Here is a 25,881-nt window from a genome sequence, read left to right as displayed (position 1 = left end):
TCAGGCCCCACCTCCGTGCCTCCGCAGGGCCCCGCCCCTCTCCGCTGCAGAAAACCAATGAGCGCCGAGGCTCAGGCAGGCTCCGCCCCTCCCGGGCCGGCTCGCGGGGCGGGGGCGGGGGCGGGGGTGAATGAAGTGGAAGTGATTCCCCGCCCCCGCGCTCCCCTCCTTGTAGCCTCCAGCCGGTCGCCCGCAGCCCTGGAACCCGGCGTCCGGCTCTCCCCAGCCAGGCCTCCGCGACGCGGACCCGCGATGGCCAAGCGCAGCTCGCTGTCCATCCGCATCGTAGAGGGGAAGAACCTGCCCGCCAAGGACATGTGAGCGCGGCCAGGGGTGGGCGCCCCCAACTTTCTGGGGAGGGGCGCTGTCCCCCCCTTTTACACCTGACCTTTCCGGGGTCCACACGGCCCACCCACAAGTAGAGCATTGGCGAGGGGTGTGGCGTGTGTGGCCTCAGAGGGTGACTGGCAGGGAAAATGAGGACAGCAAAGATTTTTTGGGGCCACCGGACAGGGGGGGACAATGCCGGGGGGAGTGTCAGTGAGGGCTGGGATGGGGGGACGGGCGGCGATCTGAGAAGGGGCTTTGGAAGGACAGGGGCTGGCTCAGGAGTGCATCGCAGGGAGCACTGCCCAGGGTGTGGCTGGAAGGGGCGGGGTACCCCCTAGAAACAGGTCTTCCTCAATAATCCGGGAGCCCCTAGTATCCCAAGCGGGCACCTGAAACGCGTTGGGGCCAGGGGCTGTCCCGGGACTTCCTGCTGTGCACTTGGGCAGGGAGGGACTAACATAAAGAAAGGGATATAAATCAAGGGGCCAGGACTGGGTGCAAGATGCGGGGGTTGGGGGTGCCGGTAGTCACCCTTGCTTGTGCTCTCGCCTTTGTCGCAGCCATCCCTTTAATGCCCTCAATCACCTATAGCAGAGCGGCTTTCACCGTTCCATTTGATAGATGAGAAAAAAGAGGCATGAATGCTGGCTCCCGGTGGCAGAGCAAGGTCTTGAGTCTAGGGCTCCTAACTGGCAGTGACATCTTTCCCAGACAGTGTCATTTCCCCTGGTCCCTGGCCAGATTTTAGAAGCTTTCAAAGGTCCCGTGTCCCTCCCTTTTCATAGATCCTAGGGCTGAGCTGTCCCAGTCCTGGTCCTGTCCTGGCTGTGCTCCCTGCTTTCCGATGTGCAGCCTTAGACGGCTCCTTGCTCAGTTTCCCCTTCTGCGAACCAGGGCTCTGAAGTCTCACTAGCGGGAGAGGTGGAAGGCACAGAGCTAAAGGGCCTCTGGCTACCTGGAGGAGGGGAGGAGAGCCCCGTGGAAGCTAGGGTCCAAAGTCTGGGCTAGAGCTTCCCTGCCCCTGGGGATCCTTAGCGGATTCCCGGATGCAGAGAAGTGGCGAGCCAGGAGGAGGGCGCGAGGGCACCTCTCCCTCCTTGCAGGCACAGTGGCTGCTCTGAGCTTCCCAGAACGCTCAGCGCCAGAAGCGGTTCCAGTTCAAGGCCCCCTGGGCCTGAGGAGGCCCAGCTCAGCAGTTGCCATGGCAATGGTGAGGGAGGGGGTGGGCCATCTCAAGGTGGGTTTCTCTGTGCGTGGGAGGGGGTGGGGCACAAGCTGGGAATGAGGTCTCTCCGACGGGAGGAGGTAGATAAGCTCTGAGAAGGGTCTCAGCCCTCAGGCCCCCCCTCCAAGTACACCCCCCCCCAACACACACACCCAGGCACTAGTAACTAGGTCATCCTGGCCTCCTCTGGCTGGTGGCAGCTGGGAGGAGCAGCCCCTCTGTCTGTCGCCTCCCTCCTCATCCCCGCAGCAGCTGGCCCTAGTGCCTGGCTCTAGGCTGTCACCAGCCCAGGGTGCTGAAGCTGTTAGGGCTGCACCTACCTGGGAAACCAGGTGCCCAATTCCCTGCCCCCACCCTACCCCAGCAGCTCAAGGATTCTGGGCTAGGGGCCTCCCTCCCTGGGGAGGGACCACCCGGTCCTGTTGGTTCTGTCTTCAGAATCTCTTTCCTCTCCCTGCCCCACTGCTGGTCCCATTCACCTCTTGTCACACCCCTCACGACCAGCCTGCCCCATGGTGGCTATTGTACATAGCTCTGACCTACCAACTGTCTCTTAAGCCCAGCTTCCCCATATTTGGGATATTGCCCTTCCCAGCCCTACCTTTGCATGTTAGGGACTTCTGCCTTCTGCAGTCCCTTTCAGAGTCCTCCAGAAAACTCCTCTTCATCCTTCAGTACCCTTTTCAAATGTTCCCTCCTCCCCATGGCTTTCCCTGGTGTCTCGGGCAAGGTTCCTGACAGCTGTTCTTGACTCCAGCACTTTGGTCAGCTTGAGGGAAGACCTTAGTGTAGCAGTTGCCCCTTCAAGGACTGTCTGTCCCTGCCAACTGAGAGGACAGGGACTGTGATTCATTGTCTTGGTATAGCTGGTACCCTGAGACACCTGGCCCACAATAGAAGAGAATAAGAGGTGCTGAGGACCTTTCTGTTGGGTCTCTTATTAACTGTATAAGGTACATTTGATGGAGAAACTGAGGTTCAGGGTATAGAAGTCATCTGCCACACTCCCACAGCAGGCAGGCAGTGAAGTCAGGATTCAGATCTTGCTGCTGCACGCTTGCAATGGGATTGATTGGACAGGCTTTTGACTGCAGAGCCAACAGGCAGCCAGAGGCCACAGCCAGTAACCATGGCAAGGGTGATGGTGAACCCAGCTCGCCAGCCCAGTCCTGTCTCCTGAGCAGTATCCCCTCAGGCTTACACATTTCTGAGGATGGGGAGCTCACTGCCTCTCCTAGTGACCCATCTGAGTGAGACAGTTCTGAGTAGAGACCTTCCTCACACAGCTACCACCTGCTGCCCTGCCACGTCCACGTGTGAGGTTTTATTCCTCTTTGGGACACATCACCAGCAACATTCAGAACCTTCCTGGCTCTCACTGTCTCCCATCCCTATATACCTGAGTAACTGGGCAAAAGGCTAGTCCCACGGTGACCAGTGACCCACCCGCTCCCACACCACTGGCCCTGGGGACAGGCCCAGAGCTATTTTGGGGTTTGTCCTCTCCTTCCTCTTCCACAGCCTAGAAACTGCCAAGACCCTAAATATAGGGGCCCACAAGTAGCCAGGCCAGGCCCATTGGCTGCTGGCTTGGGGAAGGAAAAGTGGGAGAGGGTACCAGGCACCATGGCTCACATCTGTAACCCCAGCTATTCAGGAGGCATAGGTGGAAAGGATTGAGGTCCTGGCCAGCCCTAGACAAAAAATGCAAGACCCTACCTGAAAAATAACTAAAGCAAAAAGGGCCCGCATTAGAGGGGAGAACACTGGCAGGAGACATATCCCAGGGGCTGTCTTTACACCTGGCTTCAGCCCACTCTTGGCACTGCCCCCTCCCACTGTGGTGCAGTCCCCTAGTCATCACTTTCCTGCACACCTGGGCTCTGTCTCTGCCTCCAGCTTTTGACTGTGGTATCCTGCCTGCCAAGTTCACAGCTGCCTAGTGGACCATGCTGGTCTCAAAGGGATGAACACAGGATCCCTGCCTATAGCAGGGCAGAGGGAACCCTGTGGAGGGGCACAGCCCCTAAAGGTCCTCTGTCACCTCAGCTGGCACTGACCTCTTCTTCCTCATTGTATAAATACATACTCAGCTCCTGGGGCTGACAGCCGAATGTATCACCTGGAGCACACAGGGGCCTGATCACTTGAGGCCTGGAGTACGCCAGCTTTGAGCTGGTGACACAAGCAGGGGTGGTCACAGGGGTTCACAGGAGAAGGAGGCTCTTGGTTGATCTTGGGAAGGGGGACAGAGTCTCAGCAGCTCTACCGAGCACCTCCCAGAGGTTGGCCTTCTGATGTCCTGACCCAGGGCAGCTACCCATAAGCTGGAATTACAGCTCCCACTTCCCAGGTGCCAAAGTCTTGGCAGGCATTTCCTGTCCCTCGTCAGGGCTTTGGAAATGTTACCCTGATGGCGTCCTCTGCCAGAAGAGGCACGTTAGAGAACTGGGAAGTGGACGTTAAAATTCCCCAGCTTCTAACATATAAATACACTTCCTTTTAACCAACACCTGACCCCAGTTCCACTCTGTCTTTTCTGCCCTGGCCTGGCTGAGGCCCTCTCAACCCCATGAGCCCCCCAACCTGAGACAGGGGCATTGAGCAGTCCTGAGCTCGCCTTCCCCATCCCTCCTTTCAGCGCGAGAGCTCTGGAGGGCAAATCTGGCCATTCGTTCATTATTTACTCATTCATTCATTAATTCAGTAAGTGCTCAGAAGATTCCCCACCCCCCTTGTGCCAAGCCCTGTGCTGGACCCTGGGGACACAAGTGGTGTTGACCCTCAGGTCAGAGTGGAGGAAGCAGGTGATACCAGGACTGGGATGGGTGAAGCATGATGGGGGGTGGGAAGCAGCGGGACCCCAGGGGAGCCCTTTCTCCTTGTCCGTCTTAGAGGAGGGGACTGCGTACAGTCCAGGCAGCAGGGACACCGCATAGGGCTGGAGTTTGGTGTCGAGGGGGGGCGCTGGGAGAAGCTTGGCGCTGTTGTTAGGACCCGGCTCCCAGCAGAGGTGGAGTGAGGTGAGAGTGGGTAGGAAGGAGGAGCAGTGACGCGTCCCCGCCCCTGCGCGTCCTGCCTTTCCTTCACCGCCCCCCCGGTGACGGAGGGGCCCATGTTCAGGCCTGGGGAACCTTTGGGCTCCAAGCCAGGACTTTGCCTCCACCTCCGCTGTCTTCCCTTCTTCCAGGGATCCCTGGCGGGGGTGGGCGGGAGGGGAGGGGGGGGTTGCCCAGGAGGCCCCGCCCCCGCCCCGCCCCCAGCGGCCCTCCCCGCCAGCCCCGCCCCTCGCCCGTCTGTCTTGCAGCACCGGCAGCAGCGACCCCTACTGCATCGTGAAGGTGAACAATGAGCCCATCATCAGGTACTACCCCCACCCCAGGCCCAAGGGCGGGCGGATCTCCCTCATCCAGGAGGAGAGGGTGAGGGCTGCGACCCCCCTGACCCCTGGGACCTCCATCGTGTCCTGACACAGCAGCTAGGAGCTAAGACCCACCTATAATTCGTATGACTAATCGTTGACCTTATCGCTGGTCCAGGAATTATCTTCTGCCTGCTTCTGGGCTCGTAGCCAAGGACCTCCTACCTGCCTCTCTCTGTTCGTCTTTGTCACCTTTACTGAGACCGTGGTGACAATTAGTCACAACGCTATCATTTATGAAGTGTTGTCTGCACCAAGCCCTTTGCGAGCTCACTTGATTCATTACAGTGAGCTAGATACTGTACTATTAAAACCCATTTACAGATGAGAAACTGAGGCTCACAATAAGTCACTTGTCCAATGTCACATGACTAAGTGGCAAACCCAGACTGGAAGTCAAGTCTGGCTGGCCCCAGAGCCTGAGCCTGTTCTCTTGCTCTGATTTGGGGTCCCTGTCCATGGTAGAGTCCCACGGCAACTATCTCCCCAGGAAGGGTCACTTCCCCTGGGTGCCCCTTCCTGCATGGTCTCCACGATCTCTGGACATGTCTTTGCTGTCCTGTCCTCTCTTTCATCAAGGCCCCTGCCTCCAAATTCAGGGGGAGAGCTTCTCAGTTGTACTGCACATCTGAGCAGTCATCGCTGACCCCTAGCCAAAGCCACCGGACTCATGGTTCTTCCCTGCCTGCAAGTGGGGACCAGCCCTTCTCCAGACCCAAGTGGGGAGAGGGACGTAGTGGTTCTGATTATCTCCTACGTGGAGGAGAACCAAAGCCTCAGAGTCCCCATAATCTGCCTGAAAAGTAGTGGGGCGAGGGTGGTCCCCTGTGCCTTCATCCAGGTCTGGGGAGGCTTCAGCTGTGCTTCCCCTCTTCCCACTCACATGCCCGGCTGAGTCCTGTGAGTTGAAGGGGCTGATCTTGGGGCTATAGCCAGAGCTAGGTGAGGTTGGGAGGATGACTTGTGGCCACAGCTCTGCCCCTTTCCTGCTGTGTGACCTGAGGCCAGCTACTGCCACCTGTGTAGCCAAGTGTAAAAGGGCCCATGCCCTGTCCAGGGCAGACAGGAAGGTCAGGGAATAAGGACTGGTGGTGGATAGTGGGTTTAGGAAGAGGAAAAAGTGTCCTACACTGAGCCATTTGAAGGTGGGCTCAAGTCACACAGCCCTATCTTGCCTCCCCAGCAAGATGGGGGTGGCCTGGGCAGGTGCTGAGGGTCCTTTCCTATAGGACAGCCACTGTGTGGAAGACCCTGTGCCCGTTCTGGGGCGAGGAGTATCAAGTGCACCTGCCCCCCACGTTCCACGCTGTGGCCTTCTACGTCATGGATGAGGATGCTCTCAGGTGGGTGTGCCCTGCTCTGCAGCTGGGACTCCAGTCTGTGCCACTGTTGGGGCTGCTGGTCCCTTTGCATCCTTTTTGCGGCTTGCCAGGGAGAGAGAGAGGAGCCCTGAGGGCCTGGGAGGAGGCAGGACTGAGGGTGTGAGTGTGGATGCATGTGCATCACACGTGTGCATGTCCACAGGGGCATGGAGATACAAACTAAGAAATGGCTACCCTTGTCGGGCACCTGTGGCCCATGCCTGTAATTGGGAGGCTGAGATCGGAAGGATCAGTATTCAAGGCTAGCCTGGGCAAATAGTTCCCGAGACAACATCTCCAAAAAAAGTTATAATAATATAACCAGAGCCAAATGGACTGGAGGTGTGGTTCAAATGGTAGAGCACCTGCTTTGCAAGTGTGAAGCCCTTAGTTTAAACCCCAGACCCACCCCCTCCCAAAAAAGAAAGAAAGAAATGGGCACCGAGAGGCCACGAGCTGGGCAGGTGCTCAGGTCCATGTGTTGAAATGTCACACATCCAGCAGAGTACCCAGAATCCAACACAAGGGTCATGGGTCCAGCTCTGTTGGGCTGCCCTGTAGGGTATCAATCTTCCTGATCCCCACAGAGGGCCCTGAGCTTATTGTGTTTGGGGGAGGGCATGCTGGGCTCCCAGAGAACAGGTCCCACAGCTCTGCTTAGCACCAACTCCCATGTCCACCCCTAGCCGGGACGACGTTATCGGCAAAGTCTGCCTCACAAGAGACATCCTGGCCTCTCACCCCAAGGGTAAGAATGCACAGGAGGGAACCCACCCTGGCTCCTGCTTCCCTTCCCCTGCTGGACTTCCCCCAACTGGATTGCCCAGCCCTTGGCCACCCTCCTGCACCAAGGCCCTCCCTCTGGACATCCCTGTACACCCAGGTTCTGCCTGGGATGCCCCTTCCCTAGGTCAAAGGACCAAGGCCTCTGCAGGGAAGGGGCTGAGGTGGAGGGAGCCTTCCTCCCCATTGGGTCAACTCCTGTATCCTGTGTGATCCCCTCCACCTGTGTGCGCCCCACTGCCCATTTCTCCTAAGCCTGACAGGTTGGCTTGAAGCTGGTCCAGGCAGGAGAACCCTTGGATGAATTCTGGAATGCAAACCTTCTTTTGAGGTGCTGTGTGACCTAAAGCAGGTCTTGCCTTCTCTGGGCTTTTCTGAGAGGTCAGACCAAGAGCTCTTGGATGCTTCAGGCTCTGCCACCTGAGCCTCTGTGACCCTCTCATGGCTCCCCCGGCATGCACCTGCTCCTGTCTGTGAGGCTGGAAGGGTTACAGACGGGTGGAAGCAGGCTCTGCTGACTCATGCAGCTTCTGGCCCTGCCAGGCCAGAGGCCTCTTCTACTGAGGCCCCAGCTGTCCAGGTGCTCCAGTGATGCTGGGCCTCCCAAGCCCTTGTAGCTCCCCAATCTGGGCCTCAGATTCCCTTCCCAGCAGTCCGAGGGGAAGCCGCTGAAGAGAGAGAGCAGTGGCACACAAATGAAGATCGGGACAACCAAACACAATGTGGCCCCATAATGAGGGCACAGGCCCTGGGCCACTGACTTAGATCCTAATCCCAGCTCTTCCAAGTGCTGATGCTCAGTTTCTCCCTCTGTCACTGGGGTAACAGCCCTCCTTCATAAATGCTCAAGAGGATTCTGGGGGGTGGTGCTGGCAGGGCTGAGAGTGGAGGGTGTGGAGGAGCCAACCAGGCCCCTGGCTAAGCGGCAGCTCTGCAGGATTCTGCGGTTGGGCCCACCTGATGGAAGTAGACCCCAATGAGGAGGTGCAGGGCGAGATCCATCTGAGGCTGGAGGTTGTGCGGGGGACCCGAGGCTGCCACCTGCGCTGTTCTGTGCTGGAGGCCAGGTGAGATGTTGGGGGGAGCAGATAGTGTGTGCCCCATGAATCTGGGGAGCCCATTGTGGAGGCTGAGCCTCCTCTCCTCCACCTATCCCTGGGCCTTCTTCCATTCAAGTCTGCTCTCAAAAGAGAGGTTGGGGTGCATACTTGTAATCCCAGCACTCCAGAGGCTGAGGCAGGAGGATCGCAGGTTCAAGGCCAGCCTGGGCTATATAGTGAGAACCTGTCTGAGAGAGAGGAGAGAGAGAGAAGAGAGAGAGGGAAGAGGGAGGGGGGAGAAGGAGAGGGTGTGTGTGTGTCTGAGGAGGTGGTCCTGACTTGATGATACCTAGGTAACCCCCACTTAGGCATGTGGTCCTTCAGGGAAGGAATGAGGTTCTAACAGTAGAAATTCTAGCATCATAGAACAGAGGCAAAGGCGGACCCCGAACTGTGCTCAAACGGCCCCAGCACCCCAGTACTAGTGTTGGGCTTCCCCTGGCTTGATTCCAGTATGAACTTGGCTTGGTGTGTGTACCAAGTTCATACTGGGTGGGGTAAGGGGTTAAAATTGTCACTGAAATCTCCAGACGGTGTGTGGGTGGCTCTCCCTAGGAGGGACAGTGGTTTGCTTGGCTCTGTGGGCCTGAGTCACCTGTGACAGGGCCACCCCCCCATCCCCCAGCACCAGGGTATTTTTAGCTGCAGGCCCCACTCATCTGGGCCTGGGTGTGAGTCATGCACACTCCAGTCCATTACAGGCATCTTCCCTTCTGGCGCTAGCCCTCTCCCTAGAGTCCCCCAGCTCCTGGAGTCAGTGGGCAGCCTCTAGCCAGCCAACACCGCACAGCTAAGGTGCTGCTCTGGGAGGAAGGAGTCTCTCCTGGAAATGAGGGATCTGGGTTGGTGATGGATCCATGGGGGATCCTGTGGCAGTCCCTGGCTTTATTTTCTGCCTCGGGGGACTGTACTCTTGCAAAGCCACAGGCCACACCCACACTCACTCATTCCAGGCCCTGCCCACCTCCAGCCTCAGCCTTCCTTGGCACCAGGCTGTCTGGGGCACACGTGTGCACACGTGTACACATGCATACATCACTGCCCCATCCTGGCATCTCCATCCCTACCCACTGGAGTTAGGAAATGACAAAGCACACACACACACCCCTTCCTGCTCTACAAGAACCTCTCTCTACTCTTGGAGGCTAGTGGGAACACAGTGGGTGGGCCAGTTTGACCTCCTCTTAGCAAGTCCTTATAGGGGAGAGCTATGTCCCCTTTTCAGTCAAGACAGGCCAGGACCTGGCCTCTATTGTCCTCCGCTGGTACTCCTTAAGAACCCTCGTTTGTTGCAGGGGGAAGAAAACATCTCCTTATTATTCTGGCTAGAGTCTCAGGCCCAGATCTTTTTGTTCTCGTAGACAGTTTTGTTTTGCCACGCTGGAGGTAGAACCAAGGGCCTTTGCGCATGCTCGGGCAAGCGCTCCTCCACTGAGCTCCACCCGCAGTCTCTTACTGTTACGAGAGAGAAAGGGAGACAGGTGTGAGAGGTTTAACGGCTAAAAAACAGGCAAGAATATTTATAGCAAATAGAAGAAGGGTGGCTTTGTTGTCCTCCAGGGGGATCCAGAGCAGAGCAGGGAGTGCGGGGACCGGAATGGAGAGAGGGATGATTGGCCAGGGTCGCACATCACCAACCCCAAGCTGGGGCCATTATTGGGGCAGGCCCATCAGCTCGCTAAGCCTCTGGGGGGTGGGGATGGGGGTGATCTTCTCCAAACCATTGCTGACTGCTCCTGGAGCAGCGGGCGTGGCGTGGCCAGGGGTACTCCCGGGGGCGTGGCCAGTACTCCCGGGGGCGTGGCCTAAGTTCTGCCCAATCAGAAGAGAGTGAGCGCCTCCTCTTTTTTTTTTTTTGGTTTAGTAGGGAAAGGGGAGAGGCGCTGATCAGGCAGCCACCTTTGCAGTGACCAGATGAACCCAGGTCTTTCCAGCCTGGCGTGGTCACCTGGCAGTGAAGACAGGGGTACCCCAGTAACTAGTGAGTAACCTGCTGTCCCCATCCCATCACCAGGGACCTAGCCCCGAAGGACCGAAATGGTGCATCTGACCCCTTTGTCCGAGTGCGCTACAAGGGCCGGACACAGGAGACCTCGGTGAGGAAGCCAGGGGGCTGGAGAGGGGGGCAGGGAGACTTAGGGATCTCCAGCCACGCCATTGCCTCCTCGCCATCACCCGTGAGGTCAGGATGGCACCACCGTCTTCCAGAGAAGGCTCAGAGAACTGGCAACCGCTCTGAGGGGATGTAGGGGTGCCCGGCCCTGCCCAGCCATGGTGAAGAGAAACAAGGAGGGCATCAAGACAGCTGGCGTCTAACCCCAAAGTCTACAGCTTCCCCATCTGCCTCGCTCGCCTCTGGAAGCAGACACAGGCCTGAGGGAGGGTGTCCAGATCATTATTTCTGTGGCCTTGGACAGGTCCCTTCCCCACTCTGGGCCTCAATTTCCCCATCCATTAAGTGGGTGGGGTCTTGGACAGGAAGTTTTAACCTCTGCAGGTGCCCTTAGCTGGGCCTGGGGAGTCTTGTAGAGCAAATCCCATTCCTGCTCTTTTTCTTTCCTTCTTTATTTCTTTCCTTCCCTCTTCATCCCTCCCTCCTTCTCTCCCTCTCTCCCTCCCTTCCTTCCTCCCTCCTTCCTTGGGATTTGAACTCAGAGCCTAGAGCTGGCCAGGCATGTGCTCATTTGAGCCACGCCTCCAGCCCACACCTGCCCCTTTCTGAGTAGGTAGTGAAGAAATCCTGCTACCCACGCTGGAACGAGACATTTGAATTTGAGTTGGAGGACGGGGCCACAGAGGCACTGTGCGTGGAAGCCTGGGACTGGGACCTTGTCAGCCGGAATGACTTTCTAGGCAAAGTAAGCACTCCCCACCCTTCACTCAGGCTACACCTGCCACCTGCAGCACTTGGCACCCATTCCAGCCACTCCACCTTTGGGAACCTCTCTCCACTTCACCAGAAGTGCGAGCCTGGGGGTCCCTAGGACCAGCAGTTGTCTTCTTCGCCCACTGGTGCTGGAGACCCCTTGCAATGTGTCCCCCACCCTAAGAGAGTGACACATGGCCAGGAAGAGACCTGAGTGTCCTGGCCCCTGCCTCCCCTGTTCCCAGGTGGTGGTCAATATGCAGAAGCTTTGTGCAGCCCAGCAGGAAGAGGGCTGGTTCCGGCTGCAGCCTAACCAGTCCAAGAGCCTGCGGCGGCAGGGAGAGTGAGTGCTAGCATTGGGCCCTGGGGTGAGGGCTGGGATTTGAGAGCTGGGGCTTCGTGCAGGCAGGGTAGGTGGCTGGTTAGGGGTCAGGGGACACAGTCCCCAAGTTTCACTTGTCCACCAAGCTAGGACCCTTCTCATCCAGGTGGGACTTTTCCTGAAGAGCTACACAGGACTCCTGCTTTCAGTTTTCTGGAAAACCCTCAGACCCTTTCCCTTTATGGTTTCCCTGTAGAACTCTGACAGTCCCTAGAGTCAGTCTTCCTGAGCCTTAGCAAGTGTCCTCACCTGGAGGGGTCAGAGCAAGAATGTTTGAAGGTTAGATCCACTGTGGCAAGTTGCTTAACCTGCCTGAGCCTCAGTTTCCCTGAGTCTCAGTTGTTAGAAGGGTTGGGGATTTCCTTCTGGAATAAGCATACGTGTGAGGGCACTGTTGCCTGGGAGTTTATACATGTGAGGTTGAGAAGCCTTGAGTCAACTCCTGAGGAGTCTGGAGGGCAGGGGGTCAGACCTTGAAGATGGATGGAGTTTCCACAGGTATGGAAGCAGGAAGGGCCTTCCAACAGAGAAAACAGTAGGGCAGCTGGAGGGCCAGAGCAGAGAGACTGTGAGGCAGTTGGAGGGGTGCAGCCCAGGGTGGCCTGGATTCCTGGTGGAGAGGTCACAGGCTGCCCATTCCAGGGGCAACCTGGGCTCCTTGCAGCTGGAGGTGCGGCTAAGGGACGAGACAGTGCTGCCATCTGGCTGCTACCAGCCCCTGGTGCAGCTGCTGTGCCGAGAAGTGAAGCTGGGTACCCAGGTGAGGAGGCCTAGGGGGAATGGATGTTGGGAGGGCCCAGGGGCGGTCCACTAGCCCTCTCTGTCCTTCTAAACCCATTCTGCAGGGCTAGGGCTGTGGCTCAAGTGGTTAGAGCACTTGCCTAGTATGAATGAAGCCCTGGGTTCCATCCCCAGTACTGTAAAGTATAATAGAATAAACCCATTCTGCAGAGAAGCAAACTGAGTCCAGGGATGCCAAGGAGCTAGCCAGTGCCCAGGCCTAATCCCCAACCACTCTTCCTCTGGTGCTCTGAGGTCCTCAGAGTGTGTGTAGATGGGGTGGGGTGGGGAGTGGGGGGAGAGGGGGTTTCCTGTTTCCCTGTTCATCTCCCAGCCCTGCCTCTCCCTGCTGCCTCCTCCAGGATCCAAATCATCAGCTGATCCAAATCATCGAGGAGACCACAAGCACCGAGTGCCGTCAGGAGGTGGCCAACAACCTGCTCAAGCTCTTCCTGGGGCAGGGGCTGGCTAAGGACTTTCTGGACTTGCTTTTTCAGCTGGAGCTGAGTCGTACCAGTGAGACCTGGGAGGAGCTGGTCCCAGGCAGGGTGGAGGGGGTCCTCTGTAGCAGACTGATGAGTCCCAGAGAAAGTCAAGGCCTAATGAACCCTTTACTGGGAGCTACTTAGAGACCCCAGCCCCAAGGTCTTCTGTCCTCCTTCCCCCAAAGTCTTGTCCCAGTCCCCTGCCCACTGGAACCTCTGCTCACAGGTGAGGCCAACACCCTGTTCCGAAGCAACTCTCTGGCCTCAAAGTCCATGGAGTCTTTCCTGAAGGTGAGGTTACATGATATGTTGTAAAAGATGACACTAAGGTTCAGGGAAGCCAGTTCTGTCTCTGGGCTAGGGCTCATGAAAGCCAAGAAATTCATTCATTCATTCATTCATTCATTCATTCATTGAGAAGCAGTTTATTGACCCACCCTGGTCGTGTATCTGGCCCCACCCTGGGCGGATACTGCAGGCAGAAGCTGCACGGGGTGGCTGGAGAGGGCAGCTGGAGGTGGGAGCTGTGACCAATGCTGCTCGCGGTGGCCCCCAGGTGGCGGGGATGCGGTATTTGCACGGCATCCTGGGTCCCATCGTCGAGAGGGTGTTCGAAGAGAAGAAGTACGTGGAGCTGGACCCCAGCAAAGTGGAAGTGAAGGATGTAGGGTGAGGCAGGGGTGATCCCTGGGGGCACCAACCGTGTGTTTATGGCCCTTTCTGTCCGGATTGCCTGTCGTTTCTCTGCCCACACGTATGTCGTCTTTGTGTGCGTGACTCGGCTGATGTCTTTCGGCGCCTTATGGCCCCGGGATCCCCTGCCCGCGACGTGTGTCGGGGCGCAGATCACGATCCTCTCCGCCCATCCTCTGCGACCCACGCAGGTGCTCCGGGTTGCACCGCCCGCAGACCGAGGCCGACGTGCTGGAGCAGAGTGCGCAGACACTGCGCGCCCACCTGGGGGCGCTGCTGAGCGCCCTGTGCCGCTCAGTTCGCGCTTGCCCGGCGGTGGTCCGCGCCACCTTCCGCCAGCTGTTCCGGCGCGTGCGCGAGCGCTTCCCCAGCTCCCAGCACGAGGTGTGTCTCCGGTGTCTACCGAGCTGGGGCGAGCGGAGAGGGAGGGACTGGTGGGGAGGTCGGGTTTGGAAGACAGGACAGGCAGCAGCAGAGACAAAGGGAAGGGGGATGCAGGAGCTCAGACCTTGTGGGAATCCAGCCCCACCCACCCGCTCTCTGCACCCCTCCAGAACGTGCCATTCATCGCTGTCACCAGTTTCCTCTGCCTGCGCTTCTTCTCTCCCGCCATCATGTCGCCCAAGCTCTTCCACCTGCGGGAGCGACATGCAGATGCCCGCACCAGCCGCACCCTGCTCCTGCTGGCCAAGGTGCAGACCTGGGCACATGGGGACGGGATGTGGCCGGCTGGGTGTTGCTTAGGGGTCTAGCCTGGATAATAATGTTCCCAGCTGGCTCCCGGAAGGCCTTGTGGCGAGGCCACGTTTACTGTCATGGGCACAGCACTTCACAGTTTAGAAAGTCTTCTGGTGGTCACCTCCACTGAGCTCCGTCTTATAGACGAGGAAACAGGTCTGAGGGGTGCATTATAAAACCCAAGGCCTGTCTGGTGAACCGGGGCCTTGCAACCTGAGTCTTCAGGCTGCACAAATCTGCCCAGCCCCAGGTGCCAGAACAAGACAATCAGATTGGCCCCAAATAACCTCAATGATCAGGTCCCAAAAATCCTCAAACGCCCTGATCCAAATGACCCTTCCTCCCCCATACAGCCTTGGTAGGCTCATGGGCTGAGCATCTGCCTCCTGGCCTTCCATCTGTACAGTACAGTGGAGTGGGGTGTAGTGTCCAGGCCCCTGACCCCCAAATCCTGGTTCTTCCTACTCTTACCCCCAGGCTGTCCAGAACGTGGGCAACATGGATACGCCGGTTTCCAGGGCCAAAGAGACTTGGATGGAGCCTCTACAGCCCACCGTGCGCCAGGGCGTGGCACAGTTGAAAGACTTTATCACTAAACTCGTGGACATCGAGGAGAAGGAGGGTGAGCGCTTCCAGGCGCGGCCCCGCCCACGGCCTCTGTTGGCCCCGCCCCCGGGCCCATGGCCCCGCCCACAGCCTGCTATTTATATTTGCCCACTCCGCCCAGGGCATCGCCCACCCCTGCCCAGAGTTCATGTTCTTTTCGGTCCTCGCCTTGGCTCCGCCCGCTACTGCACAGACTTCCAATAGGACGCTTGTGGCCCCAGCTCATAGCCCCGCCCATTGCTTCCAGTTCACGTTTGCTCCGCCCCCGGGCCAATGGCCCTGCCCATCATTCCGAGTGTCTCTCTTAGCCCCTCCCTCTTCCCACCGTCACTCAAATCTCATCGCCCCGCCCACTGGGGGGAGCCCAGGCCTCTGATTCAGCTCACCCCGCCCCCTAGCTCATGGCCCCGCCCTCACCAGCCCAGCTGTTGGCTTTGCTCCACCCCCAGCCCCGCCCCCGCTCACTCGCTCTGCTTCGGTCCTCCTTCCCTGGTCTGCAGAGCTGGACCTGCAGCGGACACTGAGTTTGCAGGCACCGCCGGTGAAGGAGGGACCGCTGTTCATCCACAGGACCAAGGGCAAGGGTCCCCTCACATCCTCCTCCTTCAAGAAGCTCCACTTCTTCCTCACCACCGAGGCCCTCAGCTTCGCCAAGACGCCCAGCTCCAAGGTGGGTAAAAGGAGGAAGGCTGGCGAGTGGGGCGGGGGCGGGTGGGGGAGACTTGAACACCCTGGAGACACCTGGGCCCTTCCTCTCAGGTGCGCTGCCAGGCTTCTGGCGTCTGTGCTGCTGGTCAGCTAAAGGTCATTCAAGGATGGGGCCTCTCTGAAGAGCTGTGGCTCCTGGGCCAAGGGGAGGGCCTGAGGATGCTTCCGGGAGATCAGAGAACAGAGAGGGACTAAGGGGTCCTTAGAGGAACCAAAACAGGCCTGGAGGGAGGCCCGGCCGTGTGTACCCCGCCTGTGAAGACTCAGATGAGCTGCTTGCTCTAAGGGTCCCTCCAGGACTGAAAGATTTTTTTTCCCATATACGCATAATTTCTTTCTGGTCCCCGTTTTTGTCCATTGTCAACTGTGGCAGTCAGATGGCTGGTAGGACTGAGGGGGACAGTTGGGGCCACGCCAACGGGAAGCCCACCCCTTCCTGAGGAGTTTGGCCATTGATGGGAAAGGTCTCCCGTCTCCTGTTGTGACCATTCTGGAAATATCCATCGTGCACCTAGTCTTCCTCACCAACCTCGCCAGACTGTTGGTGGTGTTCCCATTCATAGAACCCGGGCTGGGAAGTGCAAGGGGACGTGTGCAAAGTCACCTGGTAGGGTGTGGTAGAAGTGTGATCTACCTCAGTCTGGTTCTTCCCCTCAATGCTGCTGCCTGCTTCTTGGGAACCCCAAAACTGTGTAGCCAAATGACTCTGACACTTTGGAGTTCTGGGGGCATGTTTGAGGCAGAAGCCAACCAGAACCTAAAGAATGGGGCAGTGAGGGCCTCTAGAATGGGAGGGAAGCTGGGGTAACCAAGGAAGGCTTCCTGGAAGAGACAGGAGTGTTAGTGCTGAAAAGGATCTAAAAGATCTCCTTGGTTGGGCACAGAGGCTCACATCTACCTGCCTGGGAGGCAGAGCTAGGAGGATCATGGTTTGAGGCCAGCTAGGGTAAAAATGCCAGTCCCTATCTGAGAAAACAAACAAAAGCAAAACTGGCACAAATGTTAGCAAGCACAAGGCCTTGAGTTCGAATCTAGTACCCCTCCCCCCACATAGCATGTTGTCCAGTCTGCCTTGGTCATGGGTCACCTCAACAAGATCCTTTAAAGACTCTGTGTGCTGCTGACGAGGGGAAGATGATGGTCATAACTGTAACCTGTTCTGTCTTTGCAGCTCTCTGGTATAAGGTTCTTTTCCTTGAGCTGAAGTTCGCTTTCTTGTGGCTTTTCTTCTCTGATCTGTACTTGGCCCCTTTGCCCTAACACAGCAGAGAGTACAAACTCAAGTTTGTTCCCCATAGACCCAGCACCCCTGAGCTTTCTACCGATTCTCAGGTGGCTCTTCTACATGTCTTATGTGCCCTGGATTTGGGGCTACAACAGCTTCATTCCCCGCCCCAAACACACAAGTGAGAACGCTCAGTATTTGTTTTTCTGTGCCTGACTTATTTCACTTAACATAAAGTCCTCCAGTTTCATCCTGGTTGCTGCAAATGATAGAATTTTGTTCTTTTTTATGGCTGAATAATATTCCACTGTGATGGCTTTCTTTTGGGGGGCAGTATTGGAGTTTGAACTCAGGGCCTTGCACTTGCTTGGAAAGTGCTCTACTTCACTTGAGACATCCTCCAACCCCATAATGGCTTCTTCTTCTTTTTTTTTTTTTTTTAAGTACTGGAGCTTGAATTCAGGGCCTTCACCTTGAGCCACTCCACCAGCCCAGTTTTTTGTGATAGGGTTTTTTGAGAAGGGTCTCGGGAACTATTTGCCTGGGCTGGCTTTGAACTGCGAATCCTCCTGCTCTCTGCTTCCTGAGTAGCTGGGATTACAGCTGTGAGCCACTGGCGCGCCTGGCTACATAATGGCTTCTTTCTTTCTTTCTTTCTTTCTTTCTTTTTATTCATATGTGCATACAATGTTTGGGTCATTTCTCCCCCTCCCCGTCCCCTCCCTTACCCCCCCTGCCCCTCCCTCTCCCCACATAATGGCTTCTTGATGTCAGCACAGCTTTCCTCTTACTTGTTGCTCTCCTGTTGTCCCTTGTCCCATGATGGATGCCTATCTCTCTTGTCCTTGCTCCTAGCACTCTTCCCAGCCTGCCTGGCCTGAAACAGACCTTCTGTCAAGGTGACCTCTCAGCCCCAGCCTCCTTAGTTGTGGGCAGGTGTCAGCCCTTGGGTCCCCTTGGCACTTTGTGTGTGTGTGTGTGTGTGTGTGTGTGTGTGTGTGTGTGTGTGTATATGTGTTACTGGGGTTTGAACTCAGGTCTCCTACTTGCTAGACAGGCATTCTACCTCTTGAGCCACTCCACCAGACCTTTTTGCATTGGTTATTTTTGAGATAGGGTCTCGCTTTATATTCAGCCTAGCCTGGCCCATGATCCTCCTAGCTCCCCATCCCCTAGGATGCCAGGCACACACCACCATACAACTGCCTTTATGTTTTGGCAGACCTCACCCCGAGGGACTCTCAGGGGCCAGGGGGCTTGGATGCCAGGTGTTACCCAAAGAGCCATGGGGACGGTGATATGAACAGTGAGGCCCCCAGTAAGTTCTGATGGGAGGGCAGGCACCTGTGGTTCACCCCTGTAATCCTAGCTACTGAGGAGGGAAAGATCAGGAGAATCATGGTTCAAAGCCAGCCCAAAGATCCCATCTCCACAATAACCATAGCAAAATGGACTTGTTGGTGTGACTCAGCAGTAGAGTGCCTGCTTTGAAAGCACAGGCCCTGAGTTCAAGACCTCAAAAAAAAAAAAAAAAAAAAAACAAGGAGAACCAGGGCAGGGGGTGGGAACATAGAGTCTCCCTTTGCCGATTTGGGAGTCCCTCCAGAATGTGGGTATTTATTTTGTTTTTTTGTTTTGTTTTTTTGGTGCTGGGATGGAACCCAGAGCCTCACACATGCCAGGCAAGTGCTCTACCACTGAGCTACACCCCAGCCCTGGTCCCCAGCTTCTTCCTGTCCCACTTGTGTCTCAGATTCAAAGGTCAGACATGAATCAGTGCAAAGCCGCAGGCCTGGGCTAGACAGCGTCCAGACGCCTGTCTCCCGGGCTGCTCCCTTCCCCTGGCCAGGCACTTGGTCACCATCATCCTGTGCTGGTCACTCACAGAGCAGGCTCCTGGGAATCATGGGCACTCTAGGGCTTCCTACCAAGCCCTGGTGCTATGGAAGGGGAAGGTGAGGCCAGAGACAGGGAGAGGAGCAACCTGGCCTGGCCTCTGAGCCGCTCTTCCCTGCCCTCTGTAGAAAAGCACCCTCATGAAGCTCGCTAACATCCGGGCCGCAGAGAAGGTGGAGGAGAAGAGCTTCGGCAGCTCGCACGTCATGCAGGTCATATACACGGATGACGCCGGCCGGCCCCAGACCGCCTACCTGCAGTGCAAGGTGTGCGGAGGGGCGGGGCGCCCCGGGGGAGCTGTGGTCACAGCGAGTCTTCCGCCCCCTGCCGGCCACACCAGGCATAGCAGCGTATGTGTGCGTGTTGTCGGGGAATCTGTGTGCCTGGGAGCCATGGCCTATGTGTCTGTGGCCACCCGTGGTAGGTGCATTTGTGCCTTGGTGCTTAAATAGGCACATCTCTGTGATTGAGCCTTGCATGTTGCATCCATTTTTTTGGGGGTGGGGTGGGGCTGGGGTTTGAACTCAGGGCTTTGTGCTTGCAAAGCAGGAGCCACACCTCCCGTCCATTTTGCTCTGGCTGTTTTGGAGATGGGATCTCAAGAGATTATTTGCCAGGGCTGGCCTCAAACCTTGATCCTCCCAATCTCAGCCTGCCAAATAGCTCGGATTACAAGCTAGGATTACTGGTGGATGAGCCACCAGTGCCCAGCCACGTTGTATCCATTTGTGGGAATTGTGTTTCCGAATAGCTGCACGGGTGTTTGTGTTACAGGGCCTGAGTGTGGTTCTGGGCTTGTACTCCCAGATACCTTTCTCATCTGTGCATGTGCTTAACTCATTCATTCATTTAAAAATAGATAACGGGGATGGCTGCAGAGGCTCATGCCTGTAATCCCAGTTACTTGGGAGGCAGAGATTGCGAGGATCACAGTTTGAGGCCAGCCTAGGCAAAAAACTATTGAGACCCCATTAGAAAAATAACTAAATCAGAAAGGGTAGGGGGCATGCTTAAGAGGTTGAGTGCTTGCCTAGCAAGCATGAGGCCCTGAGTTCAAACCCCAGTGGTCGACCCCCCCCCCAAAAAAAAAAAAAGAAAGTGGGAAGAGCAGGTCCAGCACATATAGCTGGCAGGTCCTGGAAGACCCCAGGGCATGGCTGAGGTGCAGCCGAAGGTTGGCTGTCCACGCCGTGCTCCCAGCCTGGCCTGGGTCCCCTCCCTGGAGAGAAAGGGCAGCCTTTCCTAACTCAGCTGAAGCTGTTGAGCGCACAGGTAGGGACCATGGCATCCAGAGAGGGAGGACTTCCTGCAGGGGGTGACTTGAGGACACATGTCCCCGCAGTGTGTGAATGACCTGAACCAATGGCTGTCTGCCCTTCGCAAAGTGAGCATCAACAACGCTGGCCTGCTGGGCTCCTACCACCCTGGCGTCTTCAGCGGGAACAAGTGGAGCTGCTGTCACCAGAGGGATAAGACAGGTGGGAGCAGAGCCCTGGGCCCCTGTGCTGCATCTGTTCACAGCAGGCTGCTGTCCCCAGCTGGGAGAGACCCTGAGCCCTGCCTTCCCAGCCTGACTAGACACAAAAGGGTCTGTGACCAGGTGGTTTGGGAACTGCCTCATGATGTGTGTGACACACACAACTAATACATTGAAGTCTCTGAGGAGGCCTGGAAACTCATAAGAATTCTATTTCTGGGGCTGGCGGAGTGGCTCAAGTGGTGGGGTACCTGCATAGCAAGCATGAAGTCCTGAGTTCGAACCCCAGTACCACCAAAAAAAAAAAAAAAAAAAAAGAATTCTGCTTCTAAACCCATTTAACCTGGCACTTCTCAAACTCATTTGAAAGGGAACCCTTCTCTCACAGAGAAGCTTCTTGTAGAACCGTTGTTCGGAAAAACACACTTGAGGCCAAAGAAATGAACCCAAGTTTGCAGCCTGATGCCAGAGCTACAGGCTGGATGGACCCTGGGCCTTGGGCACTAGAGGGGTGGCAGAAAGGAGCCTCTAGATCTCCCAGTGATGATGGAGGTGTTACACATCCACATGGTGCAGTATTCCTGCCACCAGCACGTGTCTGATACAGCCAGGTGTGGTGGTGCATACCTATAATCCCAGCACTCGGGAGGTAGAAGCAGGAGGATGGAAAGGTCAAGGCCAAATGTCACAGTTGGGTGCCAGTGGCTCATGCCTGTCATCCCAGCTACTCAGGAGGCAGAGATCAGTAGGATCCTGGTTCAAAGCCAGCCTGGACAAATAGTTCGCAAGACCCTATCTCCAAAAAACCCATCACAAAAAAGGGCTGGTGGAGTGGCTCAAGGTGTAGGCCCTGAGTTCAAACCCTAGTACTGAAAAAAAAAAGTCACAATGAACTCCCTAGTAACAACTAATATATGCTAGTAAGGATTTTTTTTTTTTTTTTGGAAAAGACTATTTTTTTTTATTAGCCTCTGAAAATATCTAGTACAAATACAATGAGAAACATTATTCCAAGCATAACAGTCTATTCCCAAATAGAATATTCCCTATAAAAATCAGCCTTACGACATAAAAAATCTGAAAAATAAAAAAACAGAAAATACTGAGAAGTGTATGACCAACATTATTTATATATAGCTATCCCTAAAAGTATGCGTCTTTTATGCTAACAAACTCTATTTACAAAATATGCTTACATTGTATTTTAAAAGACGTGTATCAAATGTAAGTAAATCATTATAGTAGTTTTATAAAAAGATTATACCCTTTGAAACATCTTTTGTCACTATTAAAAAAAATAAAAGGCAATAAAGTGTCGCTGCCGTGACACAGCAGGTGATCTTAAGGGAAGAAGCATATCTCACTAGAGTTTCCACAAGTTCCTCCTCCCTCTAACTGCAGCTCTGGTGGCAAAGGAGGAGCCCCAGGGTCCCCAGGTCTAGGAAGTGTAGTTGAAGAGAAGTTGGTATTTTCAGTTCTGCCTACTTCCAGGACAGGCAAATTCAAAGAAGAATCAGTAGAAAAAGGATTTTTTTTTTTTAATAAAAAGGAAGTCCAAACAGCCCACTGCATAGTAAGACCCTGTCTCAAAGGGGAAAGGCTGGCAGGGCAGGGAGCGGGGAAAGCCTACTGCAGCTGAGAAACTGGGTTTTAGTTTTTTAAATTTTATTCAATTTTAATTAAATAGCCTCATGTGACCAGAGGCTACCCCACTGAACAGCACAGTTCTGGAATTTTCCGCATCATCCTCACCCGCCTTGCAGAGTAAACTTGGCACCTGGAGTCCCCTGGCCTCCAGGCTAGGCCAAGCCTCAGTCCCCAGAGCCCAGCATGGTAAAGGCCATGGAGCCTCTGGCTGTGACCATCATACTGACATCTCATCATTGGTGAAGCAGGATCCAGTGACCCAAGAGGCAGGGTCTGATATCCCACTTTATGGGGGAGAAACTGAGGTTTAAGAGATAGCAGGTGACTCAGCCAGGTCACAAAGCCAGAAAATGGCACGAAACTCAATGGCTCGCCTGGTAGGCACCAGCTTTCCAGAGACATACCCAGCTACCCCAGCTGTGTATGATGCCCATGCGCCAGGTCACTCATCCTGTGGTCCAGCTGAAGCCAAGATAAACTGCCGGCCCTGTGAGGCTGGGGGAGCCATGGGCAGGACCTGGGCCAACTTCTCAGGCCCTGGGGGCCCCTGGGTCCCTCTCCAGGCCTCAGTCTCCCCATGTGCTCTACCAGGCAGGTGGGCTTGTGGTCCTCTGGTAACTCTACCGTCGTCTCTCTGCTGCCAGATGGGGGCTGTGATAAGACGCGGTCTCGGGTCACCCTGCAGGAGTGGAATGACCCTCTCGACCATGACCTTGAGGCTCAGCTCATCTATCGGCACCTGCTGGGCGTGGAGGCCACGCTGCGGTGAGGAGGCCCAAGCTGGGACAGTGAGGCCAGCACAGGAGAACTGTGCAGCCCTGGGAACCTGCCAGGCCAGGGACTGGAGCTGGGATTCAGGCTAGAGGTTGCTAGGTTGTAGCTGGTTACCTCTCTCTTCCTCCCTCTCCTTCACCTCTCCCTCCTCCTTCTTCCTCCTCTTCCTCTTCTTCCTCTTCTTTTTTTTTTTGCTGGTACTGGGGTTTGAACTCAGGGCCTCATGCTTGCTAGGCAGGCACTCTACCACTTGTGCCACTCTGCCAGTCCTTTTTTGTGTTGGGTATTTTCAAGATACAGTCTCTTGAACTATTTGCTGGGGTTGACTTTGAACCTCGATCCTCCTGATCTCTGCCTCCTGAGTAGCTAGGATTATAGGCATGAGCCACCATTCCCAGCCCCATTATATCCTCACTTTAAATTTCCCTCCAACCATCCCTCCTGGATGGTAGAACCTTTGGGAAAGTCATCTCTACTGTGCCCCGATGTCCCCTCTTGCACACTCTTTCCAACACATCTGGTCAGCTCTGTCCCACCTCTCTGCCCAAGCTGTTCCTATCAGTGACTCCATGTAGCCAAATCCAAGGGCTGTGTTTCCATCATCACACTCTTGCCCGTCCATAGTTCCTAGCACAGTGGGCGGCTGCTCCTCCTCCCTCTGTTTTTTCCCCTCCTCCCCCTCCAGACTTTAGGGAAGGGGCACATCCCTCCCAGAATACACCCTGAAGAGGATCAGAAGGGCTGAGCTGGGTGACTGCCTGAATAAGGGAAACATCCAGAAAACCAGACCTGGAAGGGCCTACTGAGTGAACCCTACTGAGAACTGTGCTTGAAATATCAATGTCAGCCAGTTGTGACTGGCACTTGGGAGACTGAGGCAGGAAAATTGCTAGTGCCAGGCCAGCCCGACACCCTCTCTCAAAAACAAACAAAGCTGAGTGCCGGTGGTTCACCCCTGTAATTCCAGCTACTCAGGAGGCAGAGATCAGGAGGATCAAGGTTCAAAGGCAGCTCAGGCAAATAGTTCATGAGACCCTATCTCGAAAATACCCAACACAAAAAAGAGCTGGTGGAGTGGCTCAAGGGGTAGGCCTTGAGTTCAGATTCCAGTACTGAAATGCATTGTATGATGCTAGCGGACTGTTGGGCGCCAGGTGGCCCTGCAAAACCAGAGCGACTGGTTCAGTTTGGTTTGCAAAGGGCCTCTGGTTGACCCACCTGGGAGGTGGGGGTACAGGAGTGGCTGGAAGAAGGAAGGTGGAAGGTGACCAGCAGCCAACAGCTGGACCCCTATTTCTTCCTCATAGAATGAGGGGACAAGGGCCACCTCTAGCTCAGGAGGCCCCCCCCACAGGGTCACCTGGCCTCTCCAGCATGGCAGGTTCTGTCCACTGGTCCCTCACTCTGTCCTGCCCCACAGGGAGAAGTACAGTGAGGTGAGCAGGAACACGGAGGAGGCAGGCCCTGTGCCCTTGGGCCCTGGTGAAGGTAGGTTCCTCCCATGGGACTTGCTTGGTGGCTCAAGCCAGCTGGAACAGATGAGGCTTTCCAACTTCGAGGCCCCACCTGTTACCCTCACAGTGCATTTGCTTTCAGCACCCGAGGACCCCCTGGCCCAGCTGTTCCTCGTGTTGAAGGACCTGCAGGAGGCCCACAGCTCCAGCCCAGCTGGCCCGCCACCCTCAGAGTCCTGCCACCTCCTACAGCTGCAGACGTGAGGTCTGCACCCAGACCCCTGCCAGTGGCTCAGCGACACCCTGTGCATTCTGGGTCCTGGCCCTGTGACCATCAGAGGGGGGCAGGCCTAGAGCTCTCCTGGACAGGGTTTTGGCCCATCCTCACCCATCTGACATCTGTGGAGGGCTTAGGTGGCACCCATTTTTCTGGCTGCTCTCTGTGGTCCCCACAACCCAGAGTTTCCACCTAGGCCAGACCTAGCCATGTTCACCCCTAGGAAGGTCGGGACTCAGGAGACCAGACTTCCATCTCTCTCCCCTTCACTCCTGGCCTGTACCCTGTCGCTTCCCTCAAACCACTGCCTGGCCCCCCTGGGAAGTATACGGTGCTCTATCACTGACAATAAACCTGCTGTGACTGCCAAGGCTCTGGGGTCTTGGGATGGGGGCCCAGGGAGAGAGAAAGAGCCCAAGAGACCCCAGTGGCTGCTGGGGGGTGTGGCCAAGGACTGGGGCCACTAGCATAACTTCTGTATATCTCCACACAACCCTCCCCCCATCTGGAGCCAGGAACCATTTGTCATCCCAGCTGCTAGGCCCCACTCAAGTCCCACCCTGTCCCAACAGACTGCACAGCAGGGCTGGGTCACAGTGTCCCTTTCCTTCTTCATGCACACGAGTTGGCCCCACCCTGGGCTGAGACTGTGGGCTGGCAGGGTGGGGAGAAGGCCCTGCCCTCCCAGAGCCCACCTGGCCCTGCCCTGGCCACCTCCTTCACTCTCAGCCCCCAGATCTCAAAGGTCCACATTTACCCTAGCCAGTTCCTGGTCCGTGGGGTTTGTCTGATACCAACTTCTCCTCTGCCCCAATCTGGTCCTACTCACCCCAGCTTGAATCTGGTCCAGTTGCCTTATCCTGGGGGCTGAAGGCCCACAAGACAGAGCATTGGCCTTTTGGAAGCTGACCTGTCATTCCTCACTCAGTCCCTTTGAGGCTATACCAGTTTCCTGTCCCAAAGCCACCCACTAAGCTGTGCCCCCACTCTAGAGGAGTGTATCAGTGATGACTGCCCACTGATCACAGCTGGCTGGGTTGGTCCTGGGATGGCTGAAGGAACAGGTGACAGGGGGAAGGGGAGTCTCGTCAGCTCCTGGCTCTGCCTCACAGTGCCCAGGCCACACCTTGTGCTGCACCTGTGGCTGACCTGCTTCTGGCAGCCAGTGGACAGTGGGCAGGACCTCCGAGTCTCTGAGGACAAAGAAGCCCCCAAGTCCTCCAGACAAGACTTAGCCTACCTCCTTTTTCTGGGCTGCCCCCTACTGTGAAGCCAGCCCTCCAGTCCTCCAGCTCTGTAGCACTGTTCTGAAGTCTCCCCTGCATTGATCACTTATTCCTGTCTTGGAAACCCATTATCAGTTCCCCCTTCTCTTTTTTTTTTTTTCCTTAAAGCTATCAAGTAAAAGCCATGATCTATCCAAGATCACAAAAGTAGGACATTTAGGGGAGGGGTCTGCTTAGCATTCAAATGGGACTTTAAACCACATTCAGTTTTGAGGTACAGAGAATTGTATGGATTAAAAGAGACTTCAAGGCTGGATGTGGCAGTGCACACCTGTAATCCCAGCTGCTCAGGAGGCAGAGACAGGAAGATCACAGTTTGAGTCTGGCCTGGGCAAAGTTAGGGAGACCCTGTATCAAAAATGAACCA

At 55.9% G+C, this 25,881-nt stretch overlaps 1 protein-coding gene across 3 annotated transcripts; it reads left to right on the top strand.

Annotated features, from left to right (window-relative positions):
- The first annotated feature begins 121 nt into the window (after window positions 1-121).
- Window positions 122-24,598, top strand: Rasa4b (RAS p21 protein activator 4B). Of its 3 annotated transcripts, XM_020156405.2 has the most exons (21): window positions 124-317; window positions 4,863-4,919; window positions 6,206-6,319; window positions 7,024-7,085; window positions 8,058-8,187; window positions 10,235-10,316; window positions 10,947-11,078; window positions 11,332-11,429; window positions 12,111-12,228; window positions 12,611-12,764; window positions 12,960-13,024; window positions 13,290-13,402; window positions 13,618-13,810; window positions 13,981-14,118; window positions 14,642-14,786; window positions 15,271-15,440; window positions 18,728-18,865; window positions 19,942-20,077; window positions 22,368-22,488; window positions 23,918-23,985; window positions 24,094-24,598. In XM_020156405.2, exons 1-21 carry the CDS (start codon window positions 253-255, stop codon window positions 24,213-24,215), a joined length of 2,421 nt encoding a protein of 806 aa, XP_020011994.2. In that variant the 5' UTR covers window positions 124-252; the 3' UTR covers window positions 24,216-24,598. The 3 variants fall into 3 exon arrangements, with proteins under 3 accessions (XP_073931789.1, XP_020011994.2, XP_020011996.2); XM_074075688.1 differs by lacking the exon at window positions 18,728-18,865 and having other exon boundaries at window positions 122-317; XM_020156407.2 differs by lacking the exons at window positions 8,058-8,187; window positions 10,235-10,316 and having other exon boundaries at window positions 176-317.
- The last annotated feature ends 1,283 nt before the right edge of the window (window positions 24,599-25,881 follow it).

The sequence above is a fragment of the Castor canadensis genome, chromosome 6 (assembly GCF_047511655.1).
Source record: "Castor canadensis chromosome 6, mCasCan1.hap1v2, whole genome shotgun sequence".
NCBI classification, from domain to species: Eukaryota; Metazoa; Chordata; class Mammalia; order Rodentia; family Castoridae; genus Castor; species Castor canadensis.
This window is presented reverse-complemented; position numbering and strand designations above follow the sequence as displayed.

Bases quoted from the DNA above. Each gene is read 5' to 3' on its own strand.
- Rasa4b (XM_020156405.2), top strand. From the start codon at position 253: ATGGCCAAGCGCAGCTCGCTGTCCATCCGCATCGTAGAGGGGAAGAAC. The intron at 13,025-13,289 runs GTGAGGTTACAT...GGTGGCCCCCAG, and splicing joins CCATGGAGTCTTTCCTGAAG to GTGGCGGGGATGCGGTATTT. The intron at 20,078-22,367 runs GTGGGAGCAGAG...CTCTGCTGCCAG, and splicing joins TCACCAGAGGGATAAGACAG to ATGGGGGCTGTGATAAGACG.